This window comes from Aedes albopictus, chromosome 2 (genome assembly GCF_035046485.1).
Source record: "Aedes albopictus strain Foshan chromosome 2, AalbF5, whole genome shotgun sequence".
Taxonomy (NCBI): Eukaryota; Metazoa; Arthropoda; class Insecta; order Diptera; family Culicidae; genus Aedes; species Aedes albopictus.
Genome location: NC_085137.1, coordinates 114371340 through 114398259, shown reverse-complemented (window position 1 = coordinate 114398259; position 26920 = coordinate 114371340). Strand labels below are relative to the sequence as shown.

At 36.7% G+C, this 26920-nt stretch overlaps 3 protein-coding genes across 4 annotated transcripts in view; 1 reads left to right on the top strand and 2 right to left on the bottom strand.

Moving 5' to 3' along the window:
• Positions 1 to 21909, top strand: part of LOC109419880 (uncharacterized) — a 34062-nt gene extending 12153 nt beyond the window's left edge. The window contains exons 2-3 of one of the 2 annotated variants that reach the window (XM_029852985.2): positions 12665 to 13488; positions 21715 to 21909. In XM_029852985.2, coding sequence (XP_029708845.2) covers positions 12665 to 13488; positions 21715 to 21856 — 966 coding nt within the window. In that variant the 3' untranslated portion in view covers positions 21857 to 21909. The remainder of the gene's footprint in view (positions 1 to 12664; positions 13489 to 21714) is intronic. The other variant, XM_029852987.2, reaches the window with a different exon arrangement.
• On the bottom strand, positions 21860 to 23372 carry LOC109419878 (deoxyribose-phosphate aldolase). Its single transcript, XM_019694163.3, has 4 exons — positions 23143 to 23372; positions 22726 to 23073; positions 22424 to 22656; positions 21860 to 22361 (listed from the first exon to the last, which is right to left on the bottom strand). Exons 1-4 carry the CDS (start codon positions 23168 to 23170, stop codon positions 21987 to 21989), a joined length of 984 nt encoding a protein of 327 aa, XP_019549708.3. The 5' UTR covers positions 23171 to 23372; the 3' UTR covers positions 21860 to 21986.
• A 746-nt stretch (positions 23373 to 24118) lies between these two features.
• LOC109420710 (putative ATPase N2B) overlaps positions 24119 to 26920 on the bottom strand; it is a 28001-nt gene continuing 25199 nt past the window's right edge. Inside the window, exon 6 of the mRNA XM_062850271.1 lies at positions 24119 to 24562. Within this exon, the coding sequence (XP_062706255.1) occupies positions 24320 to 24562 (243 nt within the window). The 3' untranslated portion in view covers positions 24119 to 24319. The remainder of the gene's footprint in view (positions 24563 to 26920) is intronic.

The following is a 26920-nucleotide window of genomic DNA, read 5'->3' as shown; positions in this document are numbered from 1 at the left end:
ATGTTCTTCTACACAACCACAATACACAACACAAGAACTAACTGGGTTAGTGGTCAATCGCTCTTCCGAACAGTTTACGGAAGAACAGTTGACCCTTCTCAACAAAGGTCTTAACTACGCAGTACACTCTAAACCAGATTCAACACAAACCATAATCGACATTGAAACAGCTATCAACACGAACAATTTACAGACACCACAGATTCAAGAAATCAGAACACAAACAGCTAACACTATTCAAAACACACAACAAAACAAATTGAACAAAGAACACCTGAAAGAACAACGAATAATCAAAGAACTTAACCAGAAACCAGTTTTCTATCTGAAAGCTGACAAAGGAAACAAAACAGTAATCATGAACAAAGAGGACTATGATGAAATAATGAATAACAAGATTCAAAATGGACCTTACCGAAAACAACATACTGATCCTCTTCCAGGATTAGTAAGACGTGTTGACAAAACTCTCAAAGAGTCTACACCAGTTTTAGGAAGCGTCATTAAAAGCCTGAAAGAATCTAACCCTTCATTGCCAAGAATAAAAGGACTTCCCAAAGTTCATAAACCTGGAAATGAAATGCGTGAGATTGTTTCAGCCATTGGTTCACCTACACACAAAATTGCCAAATATTTAGTACAAGAATTCCAAAACATGCCTAAAAAATTTCACAGTAGATCTATCAAGAATTCCGAACAATTCACAGAACTAGTACAGAATTTATCCGTTAACGACGATGACATTTTAGTTTCATTCGACGTTAAATCACTATTTCCAAGCATTCCAGTTAAAGAGGCCATTAACCTACTAGAAGATTGGCTTCTGAACCAATATGAAGATTCAGATTGGATTAAGAAAGTTCGTACATACATCAAATTAACCAAACTTTGTATGGAAGAAAATTATTTTTCGTTCAGAAATGAAACCTACAAACAACTTAATGGTGCCCCCATGGGCAATCCACTTTCTCCATTTTTAAGTGAAATTTTTATGGCAAATTTGGAAAAACGCTTAGAAAACAACAAACAGCTTCCTGAAGTCTGGTGGAGATACGTTGACGACGTGTTTAGCATTGTTAAGAAACATCTTTTACCTGAAATCTTGAACAATATCAATAATGCACACAAAAACATCGAATTCACTTGTGAAATTGAACAGAACAACCAACTACCATTTTTGGACATACTCATCGTAAAACAAGAATCAACACTTTCCTTCGAAATTTACAGAAAACCGACACACACTCAACGCACTATTCCGAATTCATCAAATCACTCACATCAACACAAAATTGCATCCTTCAATCACATGATACACCGAATGCAGACACTTCCACTTAGTGAAACAGGAAAAACGAAAGAACTTAATTACATTTTCGAAACAGCACAGTTGAACGGTTACACAAAACAAACAATACAACAGATCATCAACAAAAAGACACAACAACAATACAGACGTTCTTTGACTACACTGACACGGACAGAACCTACACTTAAACGGATAACTGTGAACTACAACAATGACACCAAAAAACTCCGACCAATTCTCAGAAAGTTTGGTTTTGAATTAGTTTTCACAAGCAAAGCTAACCAACTTCAAACTCTCTTAGGATCTACGAAAGACCCGTTGGACAACTTAACAAAATCTGGTGTTTACAAAGTAACATGTAATCACTGTGACAAAATATACATAGGACAAACAAAACGCACACTCAACACACGATTCAAAGAACACATAACGGAAGTATCAAAAGCACACAAAGACACAGACAAGGGACTCATTCATCATTTTAAATCTAAAGTTGCTGAACATATTTTCAATGAAGGACATTTTTTGAATACTTCAAATATTAAACTCTTACGACACATTACAAACCCATGGAAACTTGATGTTGCAGAAAGTTTAGAAATTTACAAACAAAACAATAAAAAACTACTTAACAAGGATCAGGGCAATGGATACACGTGGCTGTTTAAATTTTTACCTAACACACACAAAACATTACACAATACACAAAACACAAATTGACTACCTACCAAATCGGCAGGAAAAAATAACACAACAAACACCAATTGACTACCTACCAAATCGGTAGGAATTTTCCTAGCTTTAGGTATCTTATTGACACCCTGTTTTCTAACAGGTAGATACACCCCCTTTTTTACAAATCTGTACCTACAATTTTGTACCTACAATTTTGTACCTACATTTTTATACCTACACTTTTACCCACACACGTACCTACACATACACTCCTAGTATAAATACCACAACGAATGCGAGGTTTTTCTTCAGTCGAGCACTTGACACTGAAGAAGTCTGTAAGTCACAGACGAAATAGGCCTATCTGTCCGAAGATAAGCACAGTAGTAGAATTAAAAGGAATTTGCTCGTCCTTTCTAGTTTTCTTTAAAAGAGTTATTCATTTTTTATTTTCTTTTGCAAAAGTGAAGTATTAGTGAAGTGTTTTTAAATTAAACTAGAGTCTGAAGGCCTGAGTCGCTATAAGCCGAAAGCTATAAATTAATTTTAGTTAAAGAAAATTAATTTCTAATGCTCTTTCGTGCAGATTTTTTTTTATTTTGAAACTCTGTGAAAACTAATGCAGCAAATTCAACCTCAATCAAGTAATATCATCTCGGTAACGTAAAGTTTAATGATTTGATAACTAAGTTCAATCATTACTTTTATTAAATTTATCCCTAACTTTTCCACAGAGCTCATGAAAGTAGATGTTCTTGGTTAGACATTTTAATTGATTTTTTGTAATTTCAGTCCTATGCATTCATCACGCTACTAAAAAGTCTTTATCATCCAACATGTATTTTGTTGCTTATGTTAGATGTCATTCTGGTTGTCCCCCATTTTCCGGAAAACCATTTCCCGGAAAGACGTTTCCCGGAAATCCATTTCCCGGAATGGACCATTTCCCGGAAATCCATTTTCCGGAATGTACCATTTCCCGGAATGCACCATTTCCCGGAATGCACCATTTCCCGGAAAAAAATAAGAATAATTTTCCGTTTGTATTCTGTAAATAATGGCAGTGAATTATATTTGTATAATGTTTGACAGTATTGATATTCAAAGAACAGTAATCGATAAGAAGGACACAAAATCATTTACTGCAGACATGCGCGTAAATAGAGCGCATTTAGCCCTCCAGCCGTAATGTCGAGCGCGTCGCCTGTAGTGTATGACAAGCGAGCACGACATCGTAGCTGAAGGGGGGGCTAAATGCGCTCTATTTACGCGCATGACTGCAGAATACATAAGGGTTTATAATTTTTACAATTATTGTAATTCTCACAAATAGTAAGTTTCTCCTTATTTCAAAGGCTATTCATTTGAGAGTTTTTATAAAATAGTTGTCGGCATCAAACCACCGACGAAATCAAACTGCCAAGTTTTCATCACATATTTTCCCTTCTTCCAAGCATAGGCAGTTCCTTATAGTTAAATTGCTAAAAGAGTTGTTGACATTAAGCTTGGAAGCCAGCTGCAAATAATTTCATAGGATATTTTGGATGTATACCATTTCGCCGAACACTATTTCGCGGAATTACATTTGCAGTGTAACATTTACCGGAATGAACAATTTCGCAGAATATCAGTACGTAGAATGACTTTTCGCGGAATGTACTCTTTCGCGGAATACCATTTCGCGGAATACTTTTTCGCGGAATTTAATATTTTACAAACGATAGAAGAATCAACAGTGTAATTTCCGCATGGCTTGGTCAGCCAAAGCTAAATCAAGAAATTAACATTTGACAATAAAAGAATGACAAATTATTTTTTCTGCTTAACTTTAGCTCTCCGATTATACTAATTGATTGTAAAACTAACGCTAACGCTAACGCTAACGTAAATCTAATACCTTCCTGAATAAAAATTTGCCTTGTTTGATTAGTAATCTGTTCTCAAGAATATCGAACGTTAGGCCAAAGGCCATTAGGCCAAACGTCATCAGGACGAATGGGCATTAGGCGCAATAATCAATAAGCAATCGTTGTCACATAGATTGTTGTTTTGAGCGCTTATATTGGTAACTCCATCAGAGATTCTTCCTTCCCTCAAATAAGGCTGTTCTTTCCAGCAAAATACCGAATTGCTAAATGTTCCATCATTTGTCTTCTTCGTCAAAGACTGTATATGTGTTGTTAAGTTTGCGGCGATGAAATCCGGCACTCTATAGTAGATTTCACCTTCTTTTGATAATAGGCTGTTCTTTCAAGTTACTTTGTTGAAAATTTTGGCCAGCGACCAAACTGATAATAAAACGAACATGTTTCCTTCTATTAAGAATGGGTTGTTCTTTTTAGAGTAACACTATTAATGTGTTTTTTGGTGCCCAGGCTGCTGACTTTACCTTCAGAAATGTATCCTTCTCTAAATCGAGTTTTTTTTCGAGTTGCCCAGTGATGTTGTTTATTGGTGGTCCTCTGCTAACTCCGTAGGAGGTTCGTCCTTCTTTTTAAATGTGGTCTCCTTTCAAATAACACTGGTGGTGATTAAACTGATATCTACATTTAAAAATTTGCCTTCTTTAAAGAATAAGTTGTTAACTTATATGTTGCAGTGCTACAGTATTATTTAGTAAACCAGCAACTAACTCATTCGAATGAGATTTTTCTTTCTTTTAATAATAGGCAGATCTTTCAATCCAATTGGTCTAACATCTATTCAGCCCAGTGATTAATCGCCTTATGTCAATCGAGCCTAATCTCCCAGCATCATCATTTTCGCACTGAGCCTACTTCTCAGCTTCTTCACGTCCGCCCTTATTGACTGAAAGCATTATATGTTAAAATGTTGCTTTTTGTAAACCACGTGACCACGTATCCCTTAAGTCAAGGAACACTCTTGGGAACACTCCTTAGGGGTAACTTGATCGGTTTTCTCTTTTTTTTGATGTTCCAACTAGCTTGTACTATTATAACATAAATCAAAACAAATCTCATTTTTGTATCAGAGAATTTCCTACCTATCAAACATACGCTGTTTTTTACAGATATGCTATTAATCAGATGTCAGATATCAGCCCTTCTTCTCAACAAAGGCAGTTTTTTGATAAATATTATGCGTTATGCTGATTTTAGAATAACAACTGCTGAATTAATATTATCGAAGAATTTTCCTTCTTGCATACATAAGCCGTTCTTTCGAAGTATACCCTTACAAAAATTTAATTGTTGATACGAAACATTCCACACTTCATTTGCTGTTTTGAGTTTTGAATCTTAGATCTTATCATGATGTAGTCTCTCGATCAGTTAAATTTTTGTATCATATTAACGATTTTCCGCAAAACGATTTTCAGAAATGTTCCACCGCGAATAAGAATTCCGCCTAATGGTTTTCGGCGAAATGTTACACAATCGATATTTTCCCTTCTTTTACACCTAGGCTGTTCTTCCGAGATATCTTTCAAAATAGTTGTCGGCATTAACCTGTCCATGTTTTCATTAAGTATTGTCCCTTCTTTTAAACATAGGCTGTTCTTTCTAGTTACACAGTTAGAATAGTAGTTGACATTAAGCTAGCAATATTTCCATATGATATATTCCCTTCTTTTACGCATATGCCGTTCTTTCGTGTTTATCGAGATCAAACTGCTAACTATTTCATCGAATATTTTCCCTTCTTTTAACCCTCTAATACCAAAATTTTTGATTTTGATCTAAATATCATTTTTCGTCATCTAAAATCGATTTAAACATGTTTTGGAAGATGATTCTTTTTAAGTCTCGATTTCGTGAATTTTAGTTTTTGATTTTTCTAATTTTTATTTTTGAACATCCCCACACTTTTATATTTTTCCTGGAAGCCTATTTGGGTTACGGATTTTTTGAGATGAAAACATTTTGAGATTCTATAATTATTGTTGAAATATTTTTATTTTAAATTTTTTTCATAGAAAATTTTTTTCCCTGTTATTTTAGGGAAAATAATTTTAGAGTGTATTCGATTCCCTTAAACTATTAAACTAGTGTAGAATGATTTGGGAAAAATTTAAAATATGTTAATTGTAGCGATTCAATACAAAATAAACAATGACTTTTAAAAGGTGACCAAAACATCAATTTTTCAATGATTTAAAAAAAATGTAACTACGCTGATGATTAACCTGGGCTTGTTAGGGGAATATCTGTAAATAAAAAGAAAATCGGGTTAAGTACGGTTCCTTTGAATTCCACTAAGAATTTGCATCCTTTGACAGATACGTATTTCGACCTCAACTGTAAGGTCGTCTTCAGTGTCTTGTACTTGACTCGACTGTCGAGTCAAGTACAAGACACTGAAGACGACCTTACAGTTGAGGTCGAAATACGTATCTGTCAAAGGATGCAAATTCTTAGTGGAATTCAAAGGAACCGTACTTAACCCGATTTTCTTCTTTTTTATTTGTAAATACGCTTTAAAATTCACGAAAACTATTTTGAGATATACAAAACTGTCCTAAATATCAGCCAAAAATATAAAAATTTTGATTTTCCACGAAACAAAAATTACAAAAATGCTCAAACTATACCCCGTCTAAAGGCGGGGTTGGGTATTAGAGGGTTAAACATAGGCTGTTACTTAAAGTTATACTGCTATAATAAGTAAAAAGAAAATCGCGTTAAGTACTGTTCCTTTGAATTCCACTAAGAATTTGCATCCTTTGACATGTCAAAGGATGCAAATTCTTAGTGGAATTCAAAGGAACAGTACTTAACACGATTTTCTTTTTACTTACAGATATTCCCCTAACAAGCACAGGTTAATCATCATCATCACTGCTATAATAGTTATTTGAAACAAACTTTAGTTTTCAAAGAAGAGGAACGCAATACTTTTGACAAATACTTAGGCTACCAACAAGGAGTCTTTGATATTTGTAAGATCAAAAAACTGGAAAAGAGACAATGGCAATGTTCTTGTCCCTCCGATTAGCTGTGGTGGCATATTTAGAACTTTCAATTATTCATAATACTCGTCATAAAAAAAACTAATACAAATTGAAAGTAGTACATAATTTAATTATTTTTATGCAAAGAAATATTTACAAAATAATGAAAATAATAAAAATGTTGTTTTTTGATCTTGAATATGTTTTCCGGGAAATGGTCATTCCGGGAAATGGTTTTCCGGGAAATGGTACATTCCGGGAAATGGCTTTCCGGGAAACGGGTTTCCGGGAAATGGTTTTCCGGGAAACGACGTACAATCGTCATTCTTTCTCATTTTTTTTTACCCGCCGCTATCCTCCACACCAAAAAGCTCAAGTTGAACCCCCTGGTAGTGGACGCATCTAATCTAATCGTACACTGGACAGCATAACGAGAAAACAAAACATAGCTACTATACATGTATGCATTTTATTTGAATGAGTTTGACTGAAGTAGATGCTTTCTCCACAAAGTATTGAAAACAGAAAACTTTCGTCAAGCCAGGAAAAAATGTTTCCCTTCGAGACGTTCTTCTATAAAACTTCCTTTTAATCATAAACAATGATTTACAGCGAATACCTTCAATATACTCAAAAACTAACAAATATCTCCCATATTTGCAGCCGGAACACTTATTCTCAATGTCACCGTATCTATCCATCACATTATGGGTGTTTTACTGGTTTTTGAGCATTTTTGACTACCGCCTAAACTACACATTAGTAAACACAAATCAGTTGGTAACCGAAACTGCAAAATGATGATTTTCTTCTCCGTAAAGCAAACAATTTGATTGAGCCCGTTTTTAATAAACAATACAAAAACGCATTTGCAATGCAAATATGCAGTCAGTCTAAGGTAATCTTTTGAATAGAAGATTCTAACAAAAATGTTACTTAATTATATTAAACCAAGTATTAAGGAAAGTTATGAAAACCTACGATTTAAACGACTACGCAGTCTTAGAATTCAGGAAAACGTAGTTTATTATTTGCCAGACGTTTCGATACTGAGGTTTTGTGCGTAGCCGTTTAAATTGTAGATTGAAATCCTCAGTCGATCCACCAAAAGGTTCGCTGCTTCGTTCGTTCTGTAGAGCTGTTCTGATACGGATGATTCAGTATTGTTGTTTCCGGTGTTCGTTGGATAGGCAGTTGCAGATAAAGTGCTCTACATAATTGTGAATTCCGTTTTCGGAAGTCGGTACCGCCGCCTTCAGAAAGAAAAGATTTGAGGCAAACTTTGAGTTTAACAAACTTCAGTAAACACCCCATGACGAATTTATTTAATAACAAAATGAGTTATAAATATCAGGGTTTAAGGCAAAACTGGAAGCATTTCCTCATTTTTTGGTTTTTTACTTTTTATAAAATAACGAAGCAATATTTTCAAAATCGGTTTTCGTACACATGTAGAGTATGGATCAAGGTATTTCCTGATTTTTTTTCGGGTGGAAAATGTTTTTCGTTTTTGCAGAAACCATTTTAAAACAAAATTTCACAAAAAAAATGTTTTTTTTTTTTGCGAAAACGAAAAACATTTTCCACCCGGAAAAAAATCAGGAAATACCTTGATCCATACTCTACATGTGTACGAAAACCGATTTTGAAAATATTGCTTCGTTATTTTATAAAAAATCAAAAACCAAAAAATGAGGAAATGCTTCCAGTTTTGCCTTAAGGACGCGGGTTTATGCAGTGCGATCTTAGTGAAAGCCCTCCACTGTTAGAACTCGACCTTCTCTAACTCAAACGGGAGGACAGCAATTCACATGAAAAGCTCGAAACACAGTAAGAGCTAGTTAGGTAAGGGTACATATTAAACAACTGCGTAAGCCATGATTATCTGATTATTGAAATGTTTTTTGAAATTTCGAACGAAATAATCAAAGATTGCTTTGATTATCGAGACATTTAATCAGAAAAATATTTAATCAGCGGTTTACGCTGTTAAGTGAAGCATTATTGTATCAGAAACAAATATTTAAAAAAAACATATAAGTATCAACAGCATAGTGGTGAACTCGCCTTCGGCGAAAAGCCACTTAAATTTTAAAAAAATCTTTCTCAACCACACACAACCACACAAGACAATTGGTCACACGTTCGCTTCATATGCGGATGGTCATGGGTTTGATTCCCAGCCCCGGCACATGCAATTTTTCGTCAGTTGCTCTTCACCGAGAGCGACTGACACTGACCCTCTTCTGAACCCCATGGCTCAAACGGACCCGGATACCTGGATATCGGCGAACTGCTACTCATAATGGACCCCCAATCGGACTGGAAAGGAACAACGGCCATCCATCATCCTTGTGCTCATCATTCTACCATGTGTAGAGTAGAAAAGTGAAAGCAGCAGAAAGGCAACCAGTTCGATAAAGTATAATAGAACACATCTAGGCGCTGCACAATACTGTAGATGCAGCTGTCAATTGAAATCGCTCACGTAGTGCCTTAGTGGACAATAGAGCTGTTAATTAGGTTAAGTGATTAAGAATAAAAAAACATAGTTTCAGACAATTGGGAGGACAAAACCCCTCTTTACGAAAAAGGGAACTGCTGAAAATATCAAAGTCATCGTACTTCATTTTCAACTGTTTGGCATTCACAAAGTATTGTTAGAAATGTGCAACAAATTAAGATAAAAACTAGTTATACTAAAGGTGTAAGACTCATATCACATTTTGCTTTAAATCTGATCTGATTATAACACAATTCACTCAACAGTGTAAATCGCTGATTAATCATTATCTTGATTAAACGTCGTTATCACCAAGGTACTTTTGGATTATGTTATTCGCAATTTCATGAAACATTTCAATAATCAGATAATCATGGCTTACGCAGGCCCGGATTTAAGGGGGGGCAAAGGGGGCAAGTGCCCCGGGCCTGAAGCCGATGAAGGGGGCCTCCCAAGAATCCGAAATTCATTTTTTTTTTCAACGAAACCATATGAAATTCACGTCAATGGGCGTTAATATTTTAAACAGGGCCCCTACAGCCAAGGCTGCTAACGCGTGGATATTCAGCATGACCATAATAAGGGTGACGCGATCAATTCATGGGAAAAAGAAGATGATGAATTCTGGAGATGTTTAGGAGTTAAGGCTAGTTTTGAAAACCGAGTGTCCTCGAAACAGTAGCTTTCCATGTCTTTATGTTGAGTTTTACTGAAGATATTAAGATTTATTGCTACAGTTGCTCCCAAGAGACTAACACGGAGACAAATTTCGTTCGTTTGAAACAAAAATATTCATGTTTATTCGGTAAACTGATAAAATATTAAAAACTAAAATATTAATTTTTAAAACAAACTCATTTATATATTGATTTCTACAATACCCATTGAAGAGCCCCCCGTTCCGCCGTCAAGAACATAAACAAAACTCTCAAGTTCCAGCTGCATCACCAAACAAAATTTCCTCTTGCAAAAAGGCAAGCTTCACCAAAAGTTTCCACGAAATCCCATTGATTTCGGGAGCGTATGTTATCTACATGATGTTGGCATTGAAAGTGCCACGCGGGAAGTGGATTTTCCTAGAGAAGGAAATGATTTTGTAAATTCATTTGGAAAACAAATATTTCCGTAGGGCCGACCTGCCACAAAAAAAACAAAAAATTTTACATTTGCTTCTAACATAACCTGTCAGAAGATACATGTTTGATTCAAAAATGGATTGAATTTGCTTCAAATGTGACGTTCGATTTGCTCCAAACAGTTTTATTTTTGTTGCCAGAACAAATTGACAATTTAATTGAGTTTACCTGAAATATTTTTGATTTGACCATGCTTTTTTCTGCGTGAATATTTGTATAATCTGAATCTTGAAATACTCGTTGATATCGTGCAATCTCAAATAAAGTTGCTCCATGTTTTAGTAGATTTTTGACTGAATGCTAAGTTCTTAAACTTGCATAAATGTAATCAATTCGGACAAAATTTAAAATATATGTACTATCTGAACAAGATGTCATTTACGCTAGCATTTTGATATTTGAGCCAAAATCCTATTAAATGTTCGAATAATCTTCTAATTGTCGGAATTTTGGAGAAGTTCAGAAATTAAAAGTTTTCAATATTAGGCCTAAAACAGAAATTTCTTGGCCTATCTCGATGCGTGGAAAATTCAGGCAAGCAATCGCTCAGGAAATGAGAAAGCGTCGCTTTATTCCGAATCCTAGTACGGAGCTGAAACGAAACGTCAAATCAAATGGGGCTTGCTGTGTTAAATTTCTTGACCATTCCGGTCACGGAAAAATAATCACTGGACGAAAATTACTTGAGCGATTCCGTTTGAAGTGCATACCTCGCATAAGAAAAAAAACTTAATTGTATGGTTCATTTTTTCGAAATTTTGTGTCTGGGGGCCCACTTTATAGTGTTTGCCCCGGGCCCCCCGAGGCCTAAATGCGGCACTGGGCTTACGCAGTCATTTACCCTGTTTTGTGAATCCCCTAAATACCTAAGTTATTTTCTTGATTACACCAGTATATGTACTTTTTATATTTAGAACATCATACGTTATAGAAAACTTGCTGTCCTCGGCAAATTTTGTCTTGCTTACTGCGTTTTTTGACGTTCTAAATTCAGGTACCCGGTCAAAATGTATGAAAAATCGATTTTCATGAAATCGCTTTTTCTCCATGATTTTTGACTCATAAACCTTTCTTGCTTGGTTGAAAACTAACAGAATAAAACTAAGACTACCAAAATCGGACCTTTTGTTCGCAAGTTATGCGCGGTCCAACGTATGCAACTGCATTTTTAAATATATAGGTGGATTATTATAGGATCATGGTACAATATGACACCAACTTGATATTACTTTCTGGTCGGGTATGGTGCTTTCGCGCTACAATGGGAAATAACTTATAACTTTCAGAATGAAATAATTTAATAACTTACTGCTTCTTCAAATTACTCCTGAATGATTGAATTCACCCTTGGTTGAACATAAAATGATAATCCTGTGGAACCTTGTACCGAACCCTTCATTTCGCCAAATAAGAACCACCTGACAGCAAGAGAAGAATCGAATCAAACGCCAGACATTTTTTTTTTCACAACAATCTAACACATGCATTCCTCATTGAAAACTCATTGGCGAAAATTGCCTTATGCAATGGCCATAATTTCATAATTTTCCACCTGAAAGCCTTCATTGGCGTTGTAGATGATGACGAATGATGATAGATGGATGAAAATGGAACTGATATTAATTGATCTCGTCAGTCTTTGATCTGGATATGATGTTTACTACCTTGAAACACGATGCATTGGGGTGTTAAATACCTAGTTGTACAGCAATTCCTCGATGTAGGAATGCTATGTTGTGCTACATTCAAAGAGATGGGAATCGTGTATATGAAGATCTAATATAGCATATGAAATAGAACAATTATCATTTTATCATTTTTACCAAAAAGATAATCATGAGGAATTATTCGTAATAAGGTTTCCTAAAGATTTGATAAATGTTTATTGATTGAAATAATTAAATTATTATTGATTTAAGATTAAACCAACAAATTTATTGTGATTGTTTTACGTTGCTCTATAGGATGTAAGATACCCGAGAATAATCATAATGAGAACCGCGTAGAAGAAGTGCGTCTCACATCGGAGTAATACTGTACACCATTGTGCTGGATCGAATGAAATGCTTACCTTTGTAATTACCTGACAACCTTCCTGATGTTGAACAACTGCCATTGTTTCGTTTCAGTCAACGGTGTGCTTATTCAGCATCATCGTTCAAACCATCGCTTTACCGATGAAGGTCAGCAAGCCACAAGCCTTGGTCACCAGTCGCGAAGACCGCTCCCTTAGCCCTGTAGCCCCGATAGCCAACGGCGGCCCCGTCAATAAGGACATATCCCCACCCACGAAGCCCGGCACCGGGTACTTCATCCGCGTGATCCCCAAGGAGCAGGACGAATTCGAACGTTTGATGGATTTTTTCGCAGTTGGGGAGATCGATTCGCCCAGCGAGTTAGCCGGATCTCCCCAAAAGACGTCTTACGGCTCCTATAGTCCCCGACAGGATGATCTCACGGAACCACTGCTGCCGCCACCGGTCGAACAGAACGAACCAAACTATTACAGTGCCAAGCCAAGGAAGAGCAAGAGTAAGAAATACATCCCCAACCAGAAGCTAGTGAACATCAAGACCACGGAACACATTGAGGACATCGAGAAGACGGAGAACGAACGATCCAGACAGAACGCCGGGCTACCGAGCAGCGGCGAAATCGACGAGGTTGACTTCCTCGGAGGACTGGATCTGGAGAAGCTGCTGGCATCCGCTTGGCTGACGCAGGCGGATGCTGATGCCGAAGCGGCCAAGGGAAAGATCACTACCAAAGAACCAGCGAAACCGGCGCCGGTGGCCGAGTTGAACACCGGCGAGTACATGCCCAGTCAGCAGCGACGGATGGACGAGAACACCCGGTGGTTGCCGAGCGAGAACGAAGGTGCCCGAGTTGATTATCAGCTGCACGGCCACAAGGGGCCGGACAGCTATGCGTTTGGATATGACACGGGTAGCGGGTAAATTGGAGGATGGTTTGTGTGTGCGTGGATGACTAATGGCACATGGGGTTTTTCGGTGGATGGTAGCAAGTTAGGGCGGGAACAGAGAATGGAAATAGGTAGAATGGCACCTCTGATAGATTTTTTTTCCAAGGTGATTATAAAACGAAGCCACACCATGAATTTTCAAAAGCACAAATCTGAAGAACCAAGTAACGCACTGAGCTGAAAAGTTGATCGATTGGTCACCACCAGCGGGTGATAAATCCATCAATTTTACAGCTTGGTGCAATGTTTAGGTCCTCAGATTTGTGGTTTTGCAAATTCAAGGTGTGACTTCGTTCTGTAATCACCTTAACAATATGTTCGAACTTTTCAAAAACACATTGCGTAAAAACATCTAAAGTAGACATTTACTTATGCGCCAATTCCCGTCATATCAGACGGAAAATAGCCAATAATTACAGATAATCAGGCCCGGATTAAGGATTGTGGGGGCCCGGGGCCCGAGCGGATGCGGAGGCCCCTTGGCGAAGGACTTAAACAAAATTTCGTCGTTTTCAAACAGTATTTGAGCAATATGAAACAAAAAGTTGGCGTGTAATAACCAAAAAAGGTCTTTGTGGGGGCCCTTAAAATGTGGGGGCCCGGGGCCCGGGCCCCCCCGGCCCCCCGTACATCCGGCCCTGCAGATAATCCAAATTAGGAACCTTCTGTCTTAGATTTAGACCCTCCTGTCATGCTTCAAACCTTCAATTCATACCTCACAAAAGCTCTGTGGCACTTCAAAATTGGATTTCTCTGCTACAGAATACAGCAAAAGCGATTTAATAAATCAAATAAATCATTTTTTTCCCGTTCGTAAAATGTAAATAAGGGGTCGTACACAAATTACGTCACGCTTTAAGGGGGAGGGGGGGGGGGGGGGGGGTTTGCAGAGCGTGACGACCCTTACAAAAAATTTGAGGTCCCATACAAAAAGTGTGACATAGGGGGGAGGGGGGGTTGAAAAACGTCGATTTTTGCGTGACATAATTTGTGTATCACCCCTAACAATTGGTTTTCGGCTAGCGAGGATACAAGCAAATGTGTGCGTATATTTTCCTCATATGAAACATGGTATTTCACAGCCACAGAGAAAGATTCCTTAGTTGCACACTTTAGAAGGAAAAATCTTCCTGTATTTTTATCGTTAGTTTTAGACGCTTGGTGTCTTCAGTGCTGTTGTTGGCAATGTTATTTCGAACAAATTTGCTGAAGTCACATTTTATGTAGCTCCTAATTGGAACGTAGTAGGTTAATTTTGAGTTTTGACTAAGTGTGATCCCTTTAAAAACAGGGTTTTTACAATAAATTATTTTTATTTTTTTCAAGGATGTGACCTTCAGTACAATAGAAGAGATAGTAATATCGCATATTTGTTCCGAAATTTGTATGTTGCTAAGTCTTGTCATTCCAGAGCTGTGCAAGTTTTCCATACTCTACTATTTTGTAAAACGCAAAACGAAAGCTTGAATTGAATATTTTTTTTAAGAATACAGGATTACCTCGATTTAGCGGAGCCTCGATTATATAAACCCTCGATTTTATGTACATTTTTTTTATCAAATCAATTCAAAACTCGCAGTTTGTATCATGACTTATAATGCAGGGGTTCTCAGCCTTTTGACACGCGGAGCACTTCATATAATGAAATTGTTTTGTGGAGCACCCATAATACCGCTAAAGCATACCGCATGACATACTTAGTTTCATATATTTAGCTTTATCTTATACTTTCCTTTCTGACTTCATTTTTTATTTTATACATATCTCTCGCTTTGTCGATGATCACGATGAGCGGAGTATATGGGTTGATTCTCTGGCGGTATTTATTATAATTGATTAATTTATCTTTAGTATAGAGACTTTCAGCCCTTGGCTGGTTCGTTTTCTATATTTATTGTAAATCCCTTGGCAGTGACAGCATTTTTAGCGGATACCTTCAAACTACCCCCTCAAAGCTTTCTCACAAACTTCTTTCAAAATATCTTATGAATTCCTCACCGAGAATTGTTTAATATCTCTGTTATTTTCAGTAGATGCCTTATACTATCATGGCGTGAAATTCAAAAATGTATAGCAAATTCCATTAAAAAGTCTGTAATGGTTCGGCAGATTACTGACAAGATGTGTGATAAATTATTTCCAGTGTTGTCATGGTAAAATCTGAGTTAGTTAGTCAAGGCTACCCCGATTTCAGCGCCTCTTCACTGGCACTGGAAGAATTTTTAATGGAACTTGTTGAGCATTTCCTAAAGGAACTACTGGCACTACTTCTGTAAATATCCAAGGAACAACTTTTGAAGAAATTCCTGCTGAAATTTCTGAAGAAATTCGTAAAAGAAGTCTCTACCCGAGCAGAGGAGAGTTTTCAAATTCACTGCAAGATTCATTGTTATTAAGTTGTTATTGAATCCAACAAAACATGTTATTAAATTGGTTTTCCAGGAACAATTTTTTGTTATGATTTTTGTTATTTTGCCGCTTATGACACTTGTCTAATAAGATATGCTAATAACATGAAAAATACAGATTCTATTATACAGTTATTATGCCAAAAACATATTTTATTATGCTAATGATATTCTCTTCTGCTCGGGTAAAAAGATTTCTGATCGTATTGCTGTAGAAATTTCAGAAGGAATAAAAAAAAATCTGAAAAAAATTCTAAATTCTAATTCCTGAAAGAATTTCTAAAAAAAAAAAACTGATGGATTTTCTGAAAAAAAAAATTGCAGAGGAAATATCTGAAGAAACATCTGGAAATCTCTGGTGGAATACCTACCAATACCCATTGAGATATTTTTTGAAAAAAATCTAGAGAAATCCCCTGATAAAAAACCTAAACAATTTTTCTAATGAATTTCTGGAGGAATCCATAGAGAAATTCCTTGGTTCGCTTGGAGGAAATCCTGGAGGAATTTCTGAGAAAATATTAAGAATACCTGCATGAAGAATCTCTGCAAGAATGTCTTCCAGAGTTTTAATAAGGGTGATAAAGAATATGTAGAAAAAAAAATCTGAAGAAATCCTTGGAGGATTTCCCACGACTTTCCTAAGAAATCATTGGAGTAATTTCCGGAAGAGATATGTCTTGAAGGAATATCTAAAGGAATGTGAAGAAGTCTTGGGAATTTCCCAAATAATTTCTTGTAGATTTTCTAAAGCAATCCTTGGAGAAACTTTTAGGAAAATTTTGAAGAAGTTCAGAATGTATCTGTGAATCATTTTCTAAAAAAAAATCATGGAGTATTTTTGAGAAACTTCATGGAAGGTTTGAAAAATATCTGGAGGAATCTCTATAGAAAAAAAATTGAAGAAATTCGTGGATGCAATCTATGCAAGATTTTTTTGAAAAGATTTCTTGAAGTATTTTCTAAAGGAATTCATGCAACGTTTTTCGAAGCTATCCGTGCAAGACATTTTTAAGGATTTCTAGGAAAAAATTATAGCGAACATTCTAAAATCTAAAGGAATTACTAATAGATTTTGTGAATGCATTTCTGACTGAATTTCCTTAGGATTTTCTGGATATTTTTTAAGGTAATCTACGAGAAGTTTCCAAAAAAGTTTCTGAAAGAATTACTTGAAGAATCCATCGTAGTTATTTTCAGGAACTCGTTAATGATTTTTAAATGAATCCCAGGATAGATTTCAGCAAGGATCCATGAAAGAATTATCTGTGAATTTTTTTTAAAGTAATCTTTGGAGAGCAGTTGTTCTCAAACTTTTTCAGCTTATGACCCACTTTTGAATTTGGCGACCCACCAGCACAAAAATAAGCCTTTTTTTTGAAAAATTGCACTGCCTTTTCAAATAAATACTTTTTATCACTTTCATAAGTTGTGATAAACTTACTTTACGTAGCCCTCTAACTAAAAACAAGTTTTTGTTTATTTATAGTGCTATTTTTTAATGTCTAAGTAAGGTTAAGGTGCCCAGGTTTGCAGCATCAGTTAACTCTTAGTATTAAAAATTTGAGATAAGATGATACGTTTCTGGTATATTTACCCTTTCTGGCTCCAGATATAGTGGTTATGTTATGCTTCTGCAAAACTTTAAAATCAACTTTAAAATGAAATATCGGTTGAAAATGCAATACATATTTACAGCGAGTGGGTGAACATCAAGTAGTTTTTAGAATTTTAGTACTGCCGAATGGTCAGATGAGTCCTTTTGATATTTTTAATGATATTCCTCATACACACTTATTTTATTTCCATTTTCAGTTGTTCCGTTAAAGTTCAGATTATCGATATTCATCTGAATTTCACAGAAGTTTAGCTTTATTGAAGTTCGTTAACCCTCGAGCAGTCGCGTCTTCGACTACCTACAGCGACGCCGCGCTCACGCTGTGTACCACATGCGTGCATTTTTCATGGTGCGTGTACTCAGTACACGACGCGACCGCTCCCGGGTTAAAGATAGGGTTTATTGGCGAAGTTTGATTTTTTTTTTCTGATTTTTGATATGCATTTCAATTTTTTTTTTTGATATTTTAACTGATGAAACTGGCGTGACATCTAACAGAAAATGCTAACTGCAAGCAACAACTTGAACTCTTTTTTTTTTCAGAACGCCAGTAAAATCTGAAAGTTTACCCTAATCCTAAAACTTCCGATTGAAAACTCATAGTTTTAGAATCAATTTAAGAACGCAGACTGTATTCGATGAAATTTTGACATAGAAAATAATATATAACTTTTGTTAGCGTTCCCAAAAATGGCTATTTTTTTATCACGGATAGTATATAATGCTTAGCTTATACTGTAAATTTTTTTTATCAAAATCGGTTGAGTATTGGCGGAGATATCGTTGAAACAAGGAACTTGCCATTTGAGAATCTTGGACAAACAAACATTCTGGAAAATATCACTTTTTTGCCGTTTCAATTCTGGAGCCAAAAATACTGAACCGTTTTCAATGAAAATTTTTATGTTCGTGAAGTATGTGAGTAGAAGTATTGTGTCAAAATTTCATCCAATTTCATCTAACCGTTAAAAAGTTATAGCCATATATGTCGCACTATGTCACAAGAAGCAGATGTGGTTTTTGGTATAGTGAAATTCAAACTGCTCTGACTTCGAAAGTACTCAACGAAAATGGCTGAAATTTTCACGGAAAGCAGTCAAAGTAGTGCACGCGTAACTAAAAAGGGTTAAAAATACCTGAAATCTACCTTGAAGCGATTTGAGCTTTGGATATTCACTAGAAAAAGTACTGAACCGATTTCGATCAAATTTTTACCACTTAATTGATACTATGTTAAGATATCGAGTGAAATTTCAAATGTTTTAACGAGGTAACAAAAAAAGTTGTAGCCTGAGCAATTTTTTGAAATAGGTGTCAGAATTTTCTAAAATCTCATTTTATGATATCGAAAATATCTGCGCCATTTTAATTTAAATGAAAATTTTATGGTATTATAGACTGTTTCAGAAATTATAAATACACTAACGATTAACTGCCATTTCCATTTGAGCACAATATCCAAGAAAGTTTCTTCTAGCTCTTATAGTAAACATGCTAACGAAGCAAATAATACCAATTTTGTGGATGTTTCTGGTAAAAGTTAAAAAATAGGACTCTGTAAACTAGATGATTAAAATTTGAAGTTGCACAAAGTGGTCAAAAAATGTAGCATAGTAGAAAGGAAAAAAATCTCAGATAAAATATTTAATTTCCATACACAATAAAAATTGCTGTATCGATAATAAAAGATATTTCTCGAATGGTAAGAGTAACTTTTACTGGAATATTTGATCAAGAACCATCATTACGGGCCTCCTCAAAACAATATTTTTTGTTTCAAATTTCTCAACAACACCAGTGGCAACAAACGTTAAGCAAACGAATGTCTTAATTACTGCTTACTGCATTCGTTTTTATGGTATGACAAGCTTTGGCATCTAAAGGATCGATGAGCTGAAAAAATAAGTTTGTTTAGATTAAATGCGTTCAGGAAAGCTAAGAAACTGTGTGGTAGTTCTTATGTTCCGTAGAAAACCTTAAAAAATAAGAAACTTGATCTCCGAAAAAATGTTGAAGAAATGCCTTAATCGATTTTTCCCAAATTTTGATGAAGGCATTCTTCAGACAACTTGAGAAAGCGAATGTGATAAAAATTTAGATAATTTTTGTTATTTAGTGATAAATTATGTTGAAATCATTGAAAAACACCTTTGTGCAAATGCAAATGAAAAATTTTGTTATTTGTTAGAGAACTCGACTGTTATTTAAAATATCAAGACAATTGAAAGGAAACATAAAAATATGGAGTACAATATGCTATACTCTGAAAGAAGTTGGTAAAAATTATTAGAACAGTTCATATAGTTTAATAAACAAAGCGTATTTATAATTTCTGAAACAGTCTATAGCTACACCTTATATACTATTCATGGTAAAAAATTAGCTATTTTTGCGACGAAGGCAATCAAAATTTATACAATATTTTCTGTGTCCAAATTTTATCGAATACAGTCTTTAGTTTCAACTTTCAATATTCTCCAGACAAGACTGATAATCCAAAATCTATATAAATAAAAATGGAATGGTGTTTGTATATCACGAATAGGCTCGGGAACGGGTCAACAGATCGACATATTTCTTTCGCTGTTGCATTCCGCCAGGGCTCCGACGTGTTCGTACGAAAAAATAAATAGAAAAAGTGACCGGGAAGGCAAGAAAAACGGGAAAATCTGAAATTCCATTTTGAGGGGCATTTCTTCATGGAATCGGATGTCAGAAAACAGTGTAGGCAGGCAGGACGACGTTTGCCGGGTCTGCTAGTTATGAATATAATTGAGGAGGATTCTTCAAGGAGGTATTTGGAAATTAGAAAATGGCTAACAATAACATTCGATATAAGTTAAGAAAGACTTCGCGACCCACTAAAAATCAGCCCGCGACCCACCAGTGGGTCGCAACCCATAGTTTGAGAAACGCTGCTCTAGAGAAAATCTGAAGACATTTCTGATGAAATCATTAGTCTAATTTATATTCAATGCCGCAGGACATAATTGTGGAAGTACCCCTAGGGGATGCCCCGTAAAAAACACCCGAATGAATCTCACATTTTGTTTTAAAGAGTCCCTCTAAAAAATTTGTTAGAAAACTACAGAAATTCAAATTTAAAAAAAAAAAAAACAAGCGAATCGTGGAGAAAATTTTCGAAAAAATCTTTGGAAGATCGTTTCGAGGAATTTCCGAAAGATTTTTCGAAAAATACAATCTAGAAAAGTCCCGGAGAAATAGAATAAAAGGATTTTCTAAAGAAATTCTTGGAGTAATTTCTGTAGAAACTCACTTACACAACTCTTTGGGAAACTTCTGGTGGATTCCCTGGTGGAATTTCTGAAGAAATTGTAAGATGCTGTGGGAATTTCTGGAGAAATTCTTGGAAAAAAATCCAAAGAATAGTTTCTGAAGGTATCGCTGAAAGTTTTATTGAAGGAATCTCTGAAGAAATTTCTGAATAAATTACTCAAGAAATTTCCGAAGGGATCTCTGAACGAATTTTTAAAAGAATCGTTGGAAGAATTTATGCTCAAATCAATGGTTGTTTTTTTTTTTGGGAAAAAATCAAGGACTTACAGAAGTAAATCATGCACGATGCTTTGAAAGAATACTTTGTGGAATTTGTAGAATAGGCGGAATTTTAAGAAAATTTCCGAATGAATCCATGGAAGATTTTTTGAAAGAATCAGTGAGGAAATTTTAGGCCGAATACTCGGACAAATTTTCATTTTATATAAAAATTTTTATAAAAATTTCTGAAGAAAAAAATTTTTGTTAGATTTTTTAAAAGAATCTCCGGTAGATTCTCCAAACGATTGCCTAAAAAAACTGAATAAATAAACAGAGGAATTTCTGAAGTAATCCCTGGGCGAATTTCTCAAACAATCTCTGGAATGATTTGTGAATTATCATGGAGGAATTGGTGAAGCAATTCATGCCAGGTTTCGTAAAAGAATTCATTGTGACACTTCTGAAGGAAGATTTTCTGAAATAATCTGTAACATAATGAATTGATGATTTTATTTGGGAAGTTTTCTTCGGAGGTCCCTCGTAATACTGCCAAGCAATCGTAAGAGTGGCCATTCTTCATGTTTTCATTTTTGTTTGGGAGTTTGTGTGACATTTGTGTTATCATTAGTCTTGCTGGAATATCGATATAATGCTCTTATTATTCTTTAATAGGAAGAATCGGCAGTTTCACGTAGAGGAGCGCGACAACGATGGGAATGTGCGAGGTCGGTACGGATACTACACCAAGAGCGGCAAGTTCCGGACAGTGAAATATAGTTCATCACCTGAGAAGGGCTTTCGAGTCGAGAGCTAGAGGCAATTTTTCTAGTTTATTTATTGTTATTGCATTGTACAAATTTTAATAAAACAAAGTAAAAACTCGTCAAATCTTGGAAACTGTGTGTTGTGAACAAATCACTTATGTCAAAGCGGTTAAATGCTACTTATTTCATACTGGCAGTTTCTGCTGCGGCAGCTTTCTCGTGAGCGATCCTTATGTATTCCGCTGCGAGTTTGTAGTATTGCTTTTCGACGTCATCCAAAAGCCCCGAAGCTCCGAAACGGAACAACTCCGGTTGAAGCCATTCGTCGCCAAGGGTTTCCTGAATCATAATCATCCAAGCTACGGCATCGTTTACAGTGCGAACTCCTCCTGCTGGTTTAAGTCCGATTTTCTTTCCGGTTAGTCTGTGGAACTCCTGAATGGCACGGATCATGACCAAACCTACTGGCAAAGTTGCATTAACAGCTTCTTTGCCAGTCGAAGTCTTGATGAAGTCCGATCCGGCCATCATGGCGACCATGGATGCTTTGTATACCTAAAATATCTCCAATGGTTACAAGTTCATTGTTGTCTTCAAAATTGTTCGAAAGCGCTTACGTTGACCATGGTTCCACACTCTCCAATCCCCAGAATCGTTTTCAGATGAGCACGATCTCCGCAAGCATGTCTCATCTGCACAATTTCGTCGTACAGCTGCTCCCACTTGTTGGTCAGCACCAGGCTGCGATCTACGACTACATCAATTTCCGATGCTCCCTGCTCAATGGCATATTCGATCTCTGCCAAACGGGTCTTCAGCGGATACGAACCAGACGGAAAGCCGGTTGCAACTGTAAGCATAGATCAACACATCTACCACATCTGCACTTCGCACAACAAACTCGTTTTCCCTATCTTACCTGCAGCGATTCCGATCTCGCTCTCCCTGCCCAAAGCCTTCAGCGATTCGTACGCATCGCGTACCCGATTGGGGTACACGCAAACGGCCGCCGTATGAATGCTTCCCTCGATGGCACCGACCAGGTGCCGTTCCGGGAACGGATGGGCTGCCCGGAAGCACAGCCGTTCCACATTGGCCCGCGTGTCATCGCCACTCAGGGTGGTCAGATCCGTCAGACGCAGCGCCTTCAGTGTCCAGTGCAGCATTTGTGCCGGAGTTTGTCGCTTGATAAGCGACGACGTCAAAAGGTCAACCGATTGCTCGACGCTGCGTAGATTGACGTAGACATTTTCCAGCGGAACGGGGTCTGTAAAATGAATAAAATCGTTGCTGTGAACGGCACCATTTCTGATCGTTCCTACTGCACGGAGCTTACCGAAAGGGATTTGCTTATTTTCAACCATATTGCTAATGAGGTAGATGATTTGTACTGAGAGGAATGTACTACACTGAACTGGTTGTTCTTGAACTTGAAGCAATACTGATAGCAAGTTATAGTAAAAGCGATCCGCAAACTAAACAGATGCGATAATGGTGAATGTTTCTGTAGCTTATCAACATCAACAGCTAATGTACCTGCTATACGGTGACGTTAAAGTTGTGGACAGTGATGCCAGCTAGAAGTACGCACTAAAGCGAGGGATTCGTCATCTGCGATACAATGCTCATTTCCAATTGGAATTGTTTAGATGGATTGGAATAAGGGAATTCCTTTTGTTATTGGACTCAATTTATTGAAAATTATATGAGCTCAGTAAAATGTTAAGCATTGAAAAAAAAAAAAATGAAACCTAGGTAAAAAATATGTATTAGGTACATATTTATCTCAAAAGAGCAGAAGGAAGATTTGTGTTCTTTATGTTTCCAGTCTATCGAACAATTTGACATTAAAAATATACAGAGCAGTGGCATGATTCCCCAGCGAGAGTATATCACACTGCCACTCATCAATCATGAGCACCTCTGAGGGTACATTGGGCCGGACTCTTTCTCATTTTATAGCTTTTTGTTTTGTTTTTCAGCGCTTGAACTATTCATCAAATTGATCCCTTTTCGGCTGATTAGTTGTCTTATCTTGTCTAAGCTAACAACATTTTTTTTCCTAAGACAATCGTAGGGATACAATAAATTAACGTGATCTTGCTGAATAGTTAAGCCGTTGCTGGCTGAGTTCTTTAATTCTCCAGTCTTTTTTTATTTCCTGCATTTCAAAGTCAACAAATCTGTATGAAAATCAGCGTTTGTTCAATCAATTATGTCTTGTTAGGTATTGGTAGTTTATACACAGAAAATATGAATGAAATGCACTTTCATATCAAACCCATTAAGCAATAAAACACTTCCACAAAATGTTGCTGTTCCGTCTCTCTCATCAATACTTCTTTATTCGAATAAATATATGTACAGGTCTTCTCCAAGTTTGTCCCTCAATTTATTATTCTATTACTCGTGACTCAAGTTCGGCGATGACGAATGTCACCCGCCTGTAAGCGTAACTGCCCAGCAGCAGCGATGGTAGCCATATTGTGCGCATCGTTATCGTTATCATCACTCTATCGGTGCTTCTCCCACAGGGACCAATACTCGGCCGATTGCATCTCGGCCAGTCGGGATACGGTCCGTTCGAAGGCAAACACTTCCTCCTCGCCGGTGAAGATATTGGAGGTGGCGTCGGTGGAGTCTTTGGTGATTTTCAGATCGTCCATCAGCATGCGGTGTTCGTCCGAAGTGTGCAGGTCTTCGGGTTTCTCGTTCGAGAAAAGGCTCTTGTACGGCATGTCCGACGAGACGACCAACTGGGGATAAGGAGATGAAAAAGAAAGAAGGGGTTTATTAAATATACTTGATATGAAAAATCCAGTATTCGATTTTGCGAACACGGTAGTGATCATTTCCCCATACAAATCACACTAGTTTACAGCATTTCTGAACTCGGTAAGCTGATGATCATTTTTGGTGTAGAATAATGCCCTGAGTTCGAAAACGCGAAAGAAAAAAAATTACAGCAGAGCGGATTTTTTTTCGACTTTCCATACAAGGTAAGGTTGATGATTTGAAATCGATTTTTGTTCTATTTTTAAGCAAAGTCGCTCACTTCAAACATCTCATTCTCCGTAATCAATGCTCCGATTGAGCTGAAATTTTTACTGTAACTCGCCTACATATGATATGTCAAATAAACGTCGAGAAAGAATTTTTAAGTTGTTTTATTCTTATTGAAAAAAATACATTTCCTCAAAAATTTTTGGGAATTTTGCTAAAATTTAAGAAGATGGTCCCTTAAACTCGCCAGTATCTTGAATTTTATCAATCTGACGCAAAACCTGTATTCAGATGATCGAATGGTATCGAATTCAGCTTTTAATTTATGGAAAAAGATTTAAAATTGGTTGAACAAAACGCAATATACTTGGATTTTAGTAAATTACATAATTTGAAAAGTTTCAAAACTCGATATTGAGCTTAAACTCAAAAACTGTTCTACTTAAAATTTTTTGAAGGTCGGTTTCGAAATCGGCACTAAATTGTGCTTCAAAAATTTTGGTCGGTGACAGAAGTTCACGACTTTCGTTTTATTTTGTAAACTTGTGTTATTATCCGCCGGTGATAACTCATCGTTCGAGGTGAATATACGGAAATTCCGATTGGGATAACTATCAAAAGGCACTAGCTCGAAATCACGAGCAAACGAATTAGACAGTCTACGTTAATACAGTCAATATATGTACATTAGCGTGGGACACAGACATTTTACTCCTGTACACTTTTTGAGTACCATTTTGGTCCCATATCAACTGTGCAAAATTTCAGATCGATCGGAGAAACTATATTTTAGCGCCAGCCATTTAAGGTTTTCAGTCGATTTAGTATGGGGAAAATCACTTTTTTAAAGAAAAATCGCCACAGGTTACCCCTTAACCCCTAAAAATAAATCGATGAATGATTTCTGTTGGAAACTTTACGAGGAACCAACCCTTCGAAGACCGCAAAGCGATCTGAGGCATGTGAAAAAAGTTATTGACTGAAAATCGAATGGCATGCAAACGCTGTTTAAAATGTAAGGAATAACAATAAATAATAAAATCTCGTTATTTTATCGATCGGATGAGGCCTAATAACTTTTTCCACGAACGTCGCATCGATTTGCTGTCTTTAGAGGTCTGATTCCTAGTGAAGTTTTCTACAGAAATCATTCATCGACTTACTTTTAGGGATCTAGGGGTGACTCCTAGCGATTTTTCTTTGCAGGAGTAAAATTTCCCCATAGTAAATCGTATGAAAACTAAGAATGGCGGGCGCTAAAATATAGTTTTTCCGATCGATCTGAAATTTTGCACAGTTGATATGGGACCAAAGTGGAAATCAAAAAGTATACAGGAACTTGAGTTTTTTTTTTTTCATTTTTTGTATTTTCCCATATAAACCGTGTACCAGGCTAATGTACATAGCTCCCAAGCATTCCATTCCTCGGTCAAATAACCGACCAGGTCATAAGGCCATTGGTGAGAGGACGAAAGTCGAAGGGCTGTTAAAGCCAGACGGAAAACACTGCGTGCCGTTAAGCGCATCCCTATAGACGCCTGCGAATTACTGATTTTCGCACCTTGAACGCAAGAAGGTAATGTCGAATAAACTCTCTCATTGCGAAACGACAGACAAAACCCCTGACCCTTTATCTCCAAAACACGCCACAACAGACCTCCCTTAACCAAGGCCGAACACAGCCTACAATCAAGCTTCAAACAACCTTTCTCACTCGGTAAGCTCCTTTTCGCGCTGAAATGCTCTAAATCCACTGACCTGGACAATATCGACAATCCTTTCCTAAAAAATTCCCCCTTCGAGAAAGTTACATCTACTGAAGCTAGTTAACAAATCACGGACTACCGAAACCCCCAGTGCTATCAAAGTAACGTCAGAGCCGGTTACTCAAGGTTCCCACATTTCAGCGCCTTCTTCACTGGTACACCCCCAGGATTGACTTCAATATAGCGCCTAGTCAAGAAAAAGGGTTCATGCAGGATTTCCTAGAATGATTGCAGCAAGAATTCGTCCAAAGATTCCTCCAAGTATTACTATAGAATCCGTTCATGTTCGTGTATTTCTTAGATTTCTGTCCAGGTAATTCTCCAGAAATTCTGGCAAGAATTTCA